At 44.9% G+C, this 12,681-nt stretch overlaps 1 protein-coding gene across 4 annotated transcripts; it reads left to right on the forward strand.

The window, feature by feature from the left end:
• Positions 1–2,565: 2,565 nt before the first annotated feature.
• On the forward strand, positions 2,566–9,042 carry FST (follistatin). 4 transcript variants are annotated; one of them, XM_055422059.2, is made up of 6 exons: positions 2,566–3,033; positions 4,948–5,139; positions 5,573–5,791; positions 6,116–6,340; positions 7,003–7,233; positions 7,975–9,042. In XM_055422059.2, the coding sequence occupies exons 1-6, from the start codon at positions 2,949–2,951 to the stop codon at positions 8,055–8,057; spliced, it is 1,035 nt and encodes a 344-aa protein (XP_055278034.1). In that variant the 5' UTR covers positions 2,566–2,948; the 3' UTR covers positions 8,058–9,042. The 4 variants fall into 4 exon arrangements, with proteins under 4 accessions (XP_055278034.1, XP_055278035.1, XP_055278037.1 ...); XM_055422060.2 differs by having other exon boundaries at positions 7,006–7,233; XM_055422062.2 differs by lacking the exon at positions 7,975–9,042 and adding an exon at positions 7,701–7,967.
• Positions 9,043–12,681: the final 3,639 nt, after the last annotated feature.

Genomic DNA, 12,681 nt, shown 5'->3' on the forward strand with positions numbered 1-12,681 from the left:
AAGTTACATCACTATTTTCACTGCTATATGGTTATAAAATAAGAGGAAATTGTGGTCTTTAAAATGATCTTCCCAAAAGTATTGAGAAAATAAACAATGCATTAAAATATGATCCCACAGCCCTCTAGGCAAGATGACTTCACAAGCAGGAGCGAATTTAAATGGTTTGCACGGCCCAAAAGTGAAAATTTTCAGCTTCCACAGGCTACGGAAGATTCAGGACCAAGAAATATACTTAAACAGGAGACAATATAAAATCATGTAATTACATTTGGGTCTTAAAATGTTTAATGGTTATTGGTAGCACTGCCATGAGATCCAACCATCTAAGATCATTTATATATTTAGAATATCAAATTTATTTTCCAACCCTAGATACACGTTTGACAAACTTTGATAAAACAGAAGCTGTATCTCTTGCTGCTATTAAAAGACACATCTATACCCATACCCCTCCCTGATTAAAAAAAAAAATAGTTGAGTAAAAATAATTGTTAGGTTTCCTCTTTCTTTCAACCAAGTTTTCCCTGGGAAAGAGGACTTGAAAGGGAGAAAACAAACTTTCCCTCCAGCACATTACTATATAAGCACTATATCCATCTGCCTGAATAAAGAAGAAATAAATTCAACTTTGGAACTCTGCCATGGAGTGTCGGCTCCTGCAAAGGGGACAGTTTGCTATTAATTGTTAATGTCGTCTGCCATTAGAGGGCACTAAACAACTCTACATTAATGCTGCATTGGAGGGAAGAGAGAAAGGAAGACGGGAAAAGAAAGAGGGGAGGGAAAAGCGGGGAGACTAGGAGCACAGTCGGGGGAGAGGGAGGGAAAGAGAAAAGAGAAGGGGTGGGCGGACGGGAGGGAAAGAGAGAAGAGGGAAGAGAGAGAGGAAGAATAAATCTGGAAAGATTAAGAAGGATGTGGAGCCCCCAGAGCCGTCTGAAGTGAGCAAAAGCCAGCGGGCCCCCCCCAACCCCGCCCGGACCGCCCGCGCCCCTCCCCTCTCGTCCTCGGGACGGTAATTATCAAGCGAAAAGCAGCGGCGAGGTCACCCGTTTTTACCAGCCTGCTGCACCGAATGCGCGCAGTGCAGGTGCGGCGGCCGCGGGGCTTTGTGATTCATGCCCACTTTCAAAGGGGGGCTTGGGCCCGTCTGAGAGGCACCCAAACAACTGTCTTCTAATATTAGCACGGCTGTATTTCGGGATCTATTATAGTCTGTCCAGACAGATCCCATTGTAATGGGATCTTTTATTAAAAGATTAGCACTATCTCCTGCAGTTGGTGGAAAAAAATCTGTTATCACTGAGTTATTTGCAGTTGTGGAGAGGGTGGGAGGAGGATGGTGGAAGTTGGGGGGTGGGAGGGCGAGAGGAGGCGTCGGGGGGGCAGTCTGGCGGGCGGGGGGGGAGGTAGGGAGGTGGGGGGCGAAGAGGGGCGGATTTTAAATCCGTAGAACAAAATCCCAGTGACCTGCGAATGTCCAAGAATTTTGTCTGCATACTTCACTGTCTGTTGTTCTTCGGGCTCCAGAAGCGAAAAGAATAAAAATTTAAAAGGCAGCTTTGGAATAAACAATATAGCATTTTCCGTGAAGTAATCGTTTTATATAAAAGGAAATATCGCCTCCTCTGTTTCATTCAGCGGTGCCAAAAATGTTATAAATGAGAGACCCGCCAACTTTCAGCGAAGAATGCCAGGCACTGTGCTTAATAAACTGAGGCTACAGAAGTTCATTATCGATGTTGCAATCTTTTTTATTCCGCGAACCGAGAGAGAGAGACAGAGAGACAGGACAGAAACTGGGGAGTCTCCGAGCCGCACAAGGGGGGTCGACCGCCTACGTCGGCGCCCCCGCTCCGGGCTCCGGCTCCTCCAGAAGCTGCGAAGTGAAAGGGGAGAAAAGAAAAGCAGAGGGCGAGACTGTGACGGTAGGGGGAGGCCCGGCCCGAGGTGTTAAACATTTTTGTTCGCTTCTAACTCGTCGAGACGGAGGGCCGCGTCTCCGCCAGGTTCTGCCCGGGGTGGAAGGTGCCGGGGCCCGGGCTTCCCAGCCACAACCCTGGGCTCGGGGGTGGCCGGGGCGCTCGGCACGCGCAGACCCAGACAGACAACGTCGCGGGGTCCCGCGTCCAGGCTGCGGGGGCCTAACACGGCAGCGAGCGGACCTCCGGCGGGGTATTAAGGCAGCTCGGGGCTCTCCGGGCGGTTGCGAAGTCTTCCTGGAGCGGAGGAGCGGCGTTGCGAAGACCAACTCCCGCCCTGCTGCCCGGCTCCGCTCCGCCCTGCCCGCCGCCGCCTCCAGCGCCCTCACCGCGCCAGACACACACACACTCTCTCTCACACACACACACACACACACACGCCACCCCGGGCGCGCCGGCGCTGCCAGCGAGCGGCGGCGTGCAGGACTTGAAGTGGGTGTTCTTCCCCACTCCCCACCCCCGAAGCGTCGTCCCCCACCCCCCCGCGCCCGGGTCTCCTGCCCCCTCCCTCTCGCTCCGACGCAAATAAGAACTCGGCGATTCCCCTCCTGCTGCTTTGATTTCGGGCACCTCCACCAGATAATTGGGAAGGGTTTCCAGAAGGTGGGAAATGTCACCTGATTCACACTGAACTTTTAAGAGCTCCCCACCCCCAAGGAACCGCGCACACCCTCGCTCGCGGCCGCCCTCCCACTGCCCCACACACTGGGAGACCGCCCACCGCAAACCGCGGAGACCCCCGTCTAGATTTAAAGCGCGGCTGCGCCTGGCTTCTGACGTCCATTGAATCGCGCGGGCGGCCGGCGGCAAGCGCTGGGCTACGCCGGGATAGCTGCGCCCTCCGCCGCTCGCCTCTGCGACGCGCACCGCTTGCCAAGAGCCACCCGCCGCCGCGCCCGCTCCCCGCGCCACCGCGCCCGCTCCCCGCGCCGCCGCGCTCCTCGCCCCGCGCCTGCCCCCAGGATGGCCCGTCCTAGGCACCAGCCCGGCGGGCTTTGCCTCCTGCTGCTGCTGCTCTGCCAGTTCATGGAGGACCGCAGCGCCCAGGGTAAGCGAGGCGGGATGCGCAGGGAGGCTCGGCGGAGGGCAGAGGTTTGTACTTTTCGGGCGTCTCCACCGGGTCTGTTCTGAGCAACTCTGCTTTGAAGATGTTGGACCAACTTAGCGAATCCGGGATGGAGAGGAGTGGGAGACTGAAGGCAGTGACACTTTCGGACCGGGAACCGAGTTTGGAGCGCGGTTATCCTTTAAAAGGAAAGGGAGTGAGCTGGAGTCTCTCTCAGTAGTTAGGGTTAGATGCTCCAAGTTCTGGACGTAATGAGTTTAGATGTTATCTCCCCTGTTTGGCTCTGAAGAAGGGGACAAGCATCGGTAGCCTGAAGATTGCAATTGACCCATTTGCAATCTAACCTCTCTCCCTCCTGAATCTTTTGGATACTTTTAAAAATGACTGAGTGGGGAGGGGGGAATACTGAAATTTCCTCGGTGACTGGGGGACGTGGTTTCAGAAACTTTGCCCAAACTTGGAAATGAGGGTGCCGAAAATTTTAGAGGGAAGTAGCTTTCTGCCTAGTGGATGCTTCTTCTAACCCCCTCCCCCCAACCCCGCAAAAAAAAAAAAAAAAAATTTACCCCGGACTGTTTTGAGAAGTTTACAATTTTTTCCCTTTTGCCTCATTCTTCTGATTGTTAACTTTCTGTAGAACAGTGAGGAAACCACAATTGATTTAAATTCTGAGATGCAATAAGAGCACATTTCTAAAGTTTTTTTTTAAATTAGATATATCTCCATTAATCTTTGGGCAGAATTTTTTTAAATAATAATAGCAGCTTGCGGTCCAATTATTGTTAAAGTTATATGGGTGATTCATGAGACGTCTTCCTGACCAAAATCTGAACATTAAAAAGGAAGAAGGGGGGGATTACTTGCAAAGATATCTCGGTAGGTATGATATAGGGGTGTGTGTGTGTGTGTATGTATGTACATGTATCTATAACCGTGAAACGATAGTAAGTCCCCCTCCCATCTTGTTTCCCCCCCGCCCCCAACCCCGGTACTTTTCTTGAGGCAGACTTGTAACTTTCCTGACTTTAGCGTATTTATGCGTGTTGTATACGGCCCCCTGGGCACAGCCCCTAGCCGCCTGCGACGCACTGCTGCTCTGAGTTGCCCATCGTTCGGAGCGAGGCGCTGCCTGACTGCCTGGGACGTGGGCGCCGGGGAAAGCAGCCCTCGGAGATTTCGAAAGATCGCGGTGGCCGCTGGCGTCCTTTGGGTCTGGCGGATTGCAAAACGGCCCGTCGGGCGGGCTGCGCCTCGAGGCCGCGAGGGGCAGCGCCGGGCAGGGCCCGGTTGATTTTTTGCTTTCATTTTTCAGAAGTGCCTTTTGCGTGATCTGTTGTTGTATGTGTGTGAGTGTCTGTCTGTCTGTCTGGGTCTCTCTCTTTTTCTTTTCTTTCTCTCTTAAGTTCTCCTACTTTCTTAACCCCTGTCACAAATATTACCCATACCGCCTACATGAAACCGACATGTAAAAACATCCGTCGCATCCTGTTTTTGTCAGGTTCTTTAATCTGCTCTTCGAGTCGCTGCAGGTTATGAAATGGGACGAATAAAAGTAAACAGTCTAGTAAAAGTCAATGCAAGCTGCACGTGTTGTGTCTGGGTCACTGGTAACTGACATTGATATGGCTGGAGCGCTCGGGCTTCTCGCTCTCGCCCTCCCTCCCCATCGCCCACCTCCCACCTCTTCAATCTGGTCCCCCGCACCCCACAGCCTTTCTCCACCCCTTCACTCCCTCTGATTTACTTTCTGCTTTTTCTCTGCCGTCTGTCCTCCACGCTCACTCCCTCCCCGTCCCCGCCGGGTCTCCTTCCCCTGCCTGCTCACTGCCTCCCTCCCCCTACCCAGGCGGCGCCGCCGGCTCACATGCCCACCTCCCCACCCCTGTCTCCCCGCAGCTGGAAATTGCTGGCTCCGCCAAGCAAAGAACGGCCGCTGTCAGGTCCTGTACAAGACCGAACTGAGCAAGGAGGAGTGCTGCAGCACTGGCCGCCTGAGCACGTCGTGGACCGAGGAGGACGTCAATGACAACACGCTCTTCAAGTGGATGATTTTCAATGGGGGCGCCCCCAACTGCATCCCGTGTAAAGGTAGGGCTCTTCCTCCCCAATCTGCAGGCCCTCAGTAGAGGGCGTCTTACCCTCAGCTTCCCCAGTGCCCAGCCGGGGTTTGGGACCGGGAGAGCTTTGTTCGCTGGTTTCCCCTAACCACCCCCAGCCCTGGAAGCCTTTAGGGCTGAATCTTGCCTGTCACACACTACGGACAAAACAAGGGTCGCCAGAGGTTCTCGGACTTCTTAGCCAAATGTGGCGGTAAGGGAACCCTTGCTCTCTGAGGGAGATTTCGGTACGGGACGCAGCCCACTGTCCCCCACCTTTCCCTCTTCTCAACTTCCGGGCAACAGCCTAGCCCCTTGGGCTCGGACTCCTGGCTGCAGAATTGCGCAAGGCACCCAGAGCCCTCCTGGCTAACCTGCATGGTGCGTGACCCTGGTTTTAATCCCTGCCTCTTTCCAAATCCTAGAAACGTGTGAAAACGTGGACTGTGGCCCCGGGAAAAAATGCCGAATGAACAAGAAGAACAAACCCCGCTGCGTCTGTGCCCCAGATTGTTCTAACATCACCTGGAAAGGCCCAGTGTGTGGGCTGGACGGAAAAACCTACCGCAACGAATGTGCACTCCTCAAGGCCAGATGTAAAGAGCAGCCAGAGCTGCAAGTCCAGTACCAGGGCAAATGTAAAAGTAGGTCCTCCCCGACCCCTGCTCCAGCCTTCTGCTTGAGGTCGACCCACTGCAAGACCCCTGGGATGGGCAGTAATAGCCTAATAATAATAATGCCAAATAAAGGAACCCTGGCTAACTTTATATTCTAAAGATTCCTTAAGACACTAAAGGTTCAACCTAGAGCCTTAGTTTTATTTTAAAACTGCAGAGCTACCAAAGTGTGTTCCTAAAGCTGAATGCTTCTGTTTCATGATTTCCTTGAAACTGTCCAGTGGCTCAGTACGGAAAAAGGTGTTTAACATTAACATGTTTAACATTAATGTATTTCCCTCTTTGTTTCAGAGACCTGTCGGGATGTTTTCTGTCCAGGCAGCTCTACGTGCGTGGTGGACCAGACTAATAATGCCTACTGTGTGACTTGTAACAGAATTTGCCCAGAGCCCACCTCCTCTGAACAGTATCTCTGTGGGAATGATGGAGTGACCTACCCCAGTGCCTGTCACCTGAGAAAGGCTACCTGCCTACTGGGCAGATCTATTGGACTGGCCTATGAGGGAAAGTGTATCAGTAGGTATTCTGGATTGAGGAAGGAAAAGAGAAAAAGACTATAACTGTGATAAAACTGTGAGCTTAACCAATAAATAAACCCCAAACTTCCTGAAACTAGCTTCATCAAAGTAGGTAAACTGTCAGGACCACCTTAAGGAAACCATTGTCTTCTGGATGCATTGGCATATATTTTGAAATGCCAGCAAGACACAGGAAACAATTTTCCTTCTTAGAAACCTAAGAACTCACTCAATTTTACACATTTTTTTAAGTGCTAGACTTGCTGGAAGCGAGAAATAATTACTTAACAGTTCCTAAAATCTGTTATCAGATTCTGATAACTGATAGAATTCTTTCTTTTTTTAAAAAGATCCCACTTGTGGGAAGTAATCAAATACATATTTAACTGAAGGATACTATGAAATCCTGTTTTAAGAAAATACTAGAGTATTTTCATGCACTAAGCTAGTATATAGGAAACTGGGAGTTTTGAGTATGTATGTGTGTGTGTGTGTTTCAGTTTTGCAGAGCGTTTTTGCACAGTATTTCCATGAGCCCCATTAGTGAGTAATAAAATATGTTTTATATGGTTACATTTATTCATTTATTGATAGGAGACTAGAGAAAGGGGACAAGGTGAGGGGAATGGATTTACTCATCACAGGTGTATTACATCCTAGAAGCAAAGTCCTGTGAAGATATCCAGTGCACTGGTGGAAAAAAGTGTCTATGGGACTTCAAGGTTGGCAGAGGCCGGTGTTCCCTCTGCGGTGAGCTGTGCCCTGAGAGTAAGTCTGAGGAGCCTGTCTGTGCCAGTGACAATGCCACCTATGCCAGCGAGTGTGCCATGAAGGAAGCGGCCTGCTCCTCAGGCGTGCTGCTGGAAGTGAAGCACTCCGGATCTTGCAACTGTAAGTGTGATTTCTAACCTTGCTGCAGTTTAAGGATTTCCCAGGCAAGTCCTAGGGAATGGAGACTTAAAACTTCCCCCAGATAAGGCCACTTCTATTTAAGTTAGGTAGCTGCTAAAGTGCACCAGCAATTCAGCAATCCACAAAAAAAAAAAAATCACCTGAAATGTTTCTGGGCCTTTCGGATTTGTCTGATGATCATCAACAAGATCACCTCTAAAATAGCCCATTCCAGTCATCTGCCCCTAATTCCTTTTGTTTTAGTAGCGTGCTTTGCTGTTTGCTTTTATTAACACTTGAATCTGAACTAACTACTTCAAAGGTTTTTTTTTTTTTTTTTCTTTTTCAAAGACAGCTTTCTGTTATCACACACAGGCTGCTGCTTTGCGCAGTTGCCCCTACTAACTAAATTAAGGACCCAAAGCAGTTATACCTAGAACACAAGAGCGCTTTTTATCTAATTTCAGGAATCTGCCCGTAAAACCTGAGCCATTGATTCTTCAGAACTTTCTGCAGTTTTTGACTTCATAGATAATGTTTTTAAAAAACAAAAAAAGTTTTTTTAAAACTTGTTACATAACAGCAGATGCCAAAAACAAAACAGCATCTTACTGCAAGTCACATAAAAATGCAACGCTGTAATATGGCTGTTACAGAGGGCTTTGAAAACATACACTGAGCTGCTTCTGCGCTGTTGTTGTCCATATTTAAACAGCAGCTCCCCTGTATTCCCCCATCTAGCCATTTCGGAAGACACGGAGGACGAGGAGGAAGATGAAGATCAGGACTACAGCTTTCCCATATCCTCCATTCTAGAGTGGTAAACCTCCACCAGTGTTCAGTGCTGACATAGCCTCTAGGCAAAAAAAAAAAAGGAAAGAGAAAAAGTAAAAGAAAAAATACATTGTCCATACTGTAAATAAGTGTATGCCTATTTATTTGGGGGGAAAACTATACATAAAGGACCTTTGTCCTAAAGCTCTCTCCCAGGCCACCTTGTTACTCTTTGGACCCGGAGAGGCAGTCATTGTGAGGTCTACTGGATGAGGCCCATAGTTGAGACTTGTAGACATTTATTTATACTGTGTCATGTTTTATAATTTATACATAAAATGTCTGGTTGACTGTACACCTTGTTTTTGAAGAAATTTATTCGTGAAAGGAAGAGCAGTTGTTATTTATTGTGAGGTCTCTTGCTTGTAAAGTAAAAGCTTTTTTTTTTCCTTGTAAACCATTTAAGTCCATTCCTTACTATTCACTCACTCATCTGTCTCTCTTCATTTAACTGTCGTTAGACTCTTTTCCACTTTAACCAACTTGCATGTCAGTTTCTGTCCTGTTTATTTATTGGATTCTCTGCTGCCTGTTCTGTACATACCTGATCCCTCGGGTTTTGTTTACAAGGAATCTTGACTGACCAAAAGGCATTATAACTCTGACTCAGATAGCAGGTACAGAGGATACATCTTTGAGGAAACTCCTATTTCTGTTCTCTTGTTGTGCTGAAGACATCGGTGAGGCAGGTGGTGATAGCAATGTTGGGTTTCTAAGATGTTACAGATCCAAAGAATTGAGTGGTATGGGTGTCAGGAGCCTGGAAGAAGGGGAATGCTGTACATTCAACCTTATGTTAGGTGTTTCCTTTAAAAGCTAGTCTGCTGTACCTTTTCAACTAGTTCTTTTCACCCAGTGTGTCATGAAAAGTATATCAAAGCTTTATCAGTTCAGGTTTCTTGCTTTTCATAATACTTTTTTCTGATGCAATTTTATATTTTCAAACATGGCAAGTTAAATATAAATTCATTTAAATATATAGTTTTATACTTTTCTACCATGTAAATGTGCAATGTATATAAAAGTTATAATGTGTATTTGTAAATAAATGATGAGTGAAAAAATAAAAAAATTTTAAAAAGCCAATGGTCTCAATTACTGATGATGTAAAAGAAGTTGTTAGGACTTTTGAGTAAAAATGTATATGATACATTCGTTGAGAAATACAATTATCACTGAAATTAGGTGACCAGGGTAGTAAGAACTCCAAGGTAAATTACAGATCACCTCAAAAGGAAAAAGGAATCTGAGGTCCGACCACCCCTTTGTAGTAGTGATGGAATACTTTCCACTCAGCACTGGAGGAAACTGTAGATGTCCCTCCTTGCAATGTGCCAAGCCTAAAGTTTCCTCTTTAAAAACATCATATTCTTAGCTATCCTTGCCCCAAGCTCATCTCCGGAACCAGAGGCACCCTTTCTCTTTCCTCATCTAAATAAAGTAGATCTTAAATCTTTAAACAAAGCACATTACAAGAAAAGTAAAAATAGACAGATATACAGCCACACAACCTAGGTCAGAATGTCAGCTACAGAAATAAAGGCAGTAGAATATTGAAATTCTAGAGACTTTCTGAGGTAAAGATGGAGCAGGGGTGGATTTCCACAATGGTCATGGTTCATGGAGAGTAAATAATGACACTTTCAAGGTAAGAGGACATGTATTAATGTTTTGAAGTTTGTTTTCGTCAAGTCACACTACTGGAGCCTCAGACTGACATGTAGGACATCAACTGGTTGTCCCAGTAATACATTGTAATACATAGTGATACATAACTAGATATCACAAGTTTCCAACTCGCTGTGCTACTTCATTGCCTAAGTACATTAAAAATAACAAGTACAAGATGCAAAGAAGTGAGGATTAGAACCATAGGAGGGAAAGAGCAAAGAACAGTCAATATTACAAACATAGCTGAACAAATATATTATTTCAAAGACTGTGACTCTAGTTCTTTCTAAAAGTTTATTTCTTTTATGAAAACCCTCTGTAATATAAGTAGTTCGAGAATTATAGGAGACTGTTGGCTCTCAACTGTGGTCACCAAATGAGAAATTTGGTGGAGGCAGAGGGGCCTCTTAGGTGGGCAGAGTTCGTATAATAATCAGGAGCCTGTCGGTGCTGTTAGCCTGAAGCCCCCAGTTCCCAGAGAAAGGAGAAGAGGTGCAGAAGACCAATGCTGCCAAAAACGGAGGGAAAGACAAAGATGGAACTAATGTAGTGTCTGGGAGCTACTGGCTTGCCACTAGGGTTGAACACTCAGCGAAGGAAAAAGCAGGCAGGCTGGTTAAACATCCCTTCCTGGAATTGATTTGTTACCTCATCCTGGGATGGTACAGATGCTTTAAAGTTGCCATTGACATCAAAGTAAAAACATCAAATTTAACAGGAACTAATGTGTGTCTTTGCAAAGGTGAGTGATAAAATCAACAGCTTGCCCTTTAAACAACATCCGGATTATTTATTTAAAATTTTTTTATTTCATAGTTGTCAGCATTAATCATTCATCTCCAACGTCAGACAGTTTCTCATTTTCCTTCTTGGAGTTTCTGACTTCTCCAGTAATCCTGTATTAGGCTAATTAGTACTAAAAAATAGATTTCTCCTTTAAAATTAAAATTAGGTTAATACCATTAGGCTACTATTAGAATTTCAGTTAGGACTCATTGATGCATATAAAGTAATTAATATAAACAGTTACTAGTAACTAGTTTTAATTAGTATGAGTACATCCTAATCATCATTAGGAACTGCAAAATAACAAGTAAAAATAGCAAAAAATCTATCAGGGATCTAATTTTCATCAGATGTCTGCTTCAATTAAGATTTTTATCTGCTATATGGGTATGTGTTGCTGCTGCTAAGTCGCTTCAGTCGTGTCCTACTCTGTGTGACCCCATGGACTGTAGCCCACTAGGCTCCTCTGTCCATGGGATTCTCCAGGCAAGAATACTGGAGTGGGTTGCCATGCCCTCCTCCAGAAGATCTTCCCAACCCAAGGATCGAACCCAGGTCTCCCACACTTCAGGCAGATTCTTGCATTGAAAGAATTGAAATTGGCAATGAGAGAATTTTTGACACCTAAACCATACCACCAGGGAAGCCCATATGGGTATAACAAAAATAAAATCTGGCATCATTGGAATCAATTTCAAACAATGCAGCTCAGTGTAGTATTTGACCTTAGACTAGATCCTGTACCCAAGGATAGCACACTATATAATATTATTGCCACTGGACAAAATTAGAATACTGTCCATAAATTAAAGCATTGTGTCAATATCAAATTCATTGAAATTAATCATTGTAATATGCATGCAAGAGAATATTTCTGAACTTAGGAAAGACTAAATACTAAAGTTTTTAGGGGAAAGACCAAAAATGTATGTAATTTACTCTCCAGTGATTTACAAAGAAAAATGTAGTTTTAAGTAGGGTTTTTTCCCCTCTATATGTATTCAGAGAGAGCATACAAATGATAAAAGAGGTAGAGTAAAATGTTAATTTGAGTAAAAGGTATATGGATATCTTAAATACTATATTTTTGCAACTTTTCTATAAATTTGGAATCATATCAAATAAATGTTTAGAAATTTAAAAAAAAAAATCATTCTCCGGAAGAGATGCACAGTAGACCACTTTTCCCAGTCTCTAGAAAAGCAACTGAAACACAGTCATTTAAAAATTACTTTACATGACCAAAAGACTGGAAAATAATTCCAGTGACTGCAAAAGCTAGAGAATCGAAATTGGCAATGAAAGAATTTCTGACACCTAAACCATACCAAGAAACAGCTTTTTCTTTTCCATAGCCATCTTAAAATTTAGAGTAATTAGTAGCTTTGCTAAAGCACTGCCAACACCCGAAAACTCAGTTCTCCCCACTGCTTGCTATATATTAATTAGACAAGGAATTTAACTTCTCTGGGCCTCAATTTCCCCCTTTATATACCCAGGACAATGAAAGTGTCTCCCTCATAATAGTGTTCTGAAGATTAAAAGAAATTAGTTGTATAAAGTGCTTAGATCTGTGCCTGGCACGTTAAAAAGACAGCCAGTGAATATGTCCTCTAGGACTGTACTACTTGTTATTAAAGAAAAAAAGGGACTTCCCTCGTGGTCAAGTGGTTAAGACTCTGCTCTTCCACTGCAGGCCAGCAGCACAGCCAAAAAGAAAAAGGGTAGAACTGTGGTTCATCAACCTCTCTACCTTGGAAATACAATGAATGAGGAACGGCACTAATCAAGGCCAGAAGCACAAGTGTAAACAATTTATTTTAAATTTTAAACTATTTTAGCCACGTTAATATTTAACAAAATATCACGAAGTTCTAGCTGCTATAGAAAAAGTTCACAGTTCAAATAACAGATGGAGATACATTATTTTCATGGAAATTTAGAAAAAATTCAATCACCCAACATTTCCAAAACCACAAAACGTGCCTTTTGTCTTTTCATTCACACGCCCAACACAATCCCTGGTAAGTAAATTAAATCTGCTTTTAACTTTGATACGATCTTCTACATGAGGAATACAGATTCCAGAAGATAGCAATAAATTATTTCCAAGCTAGCAAAAATCCTAATATAATCCAAATATTGTACAATTATCTT

Source organism: Moschus berezovskii, chromosome 18 (assembly GCF_049115385.1).
Source record: "Moschus berezovskii isolate FMDL1 chromosome 18, NW_MosBer_1.0, whole genome shotgun sequence".
Lineage (NCBI taxonomy): Eukaryota > Metazoa > Chordata > Mammalia > Artiodactyla > Moschidae > Moschus > Moschus berezovskii.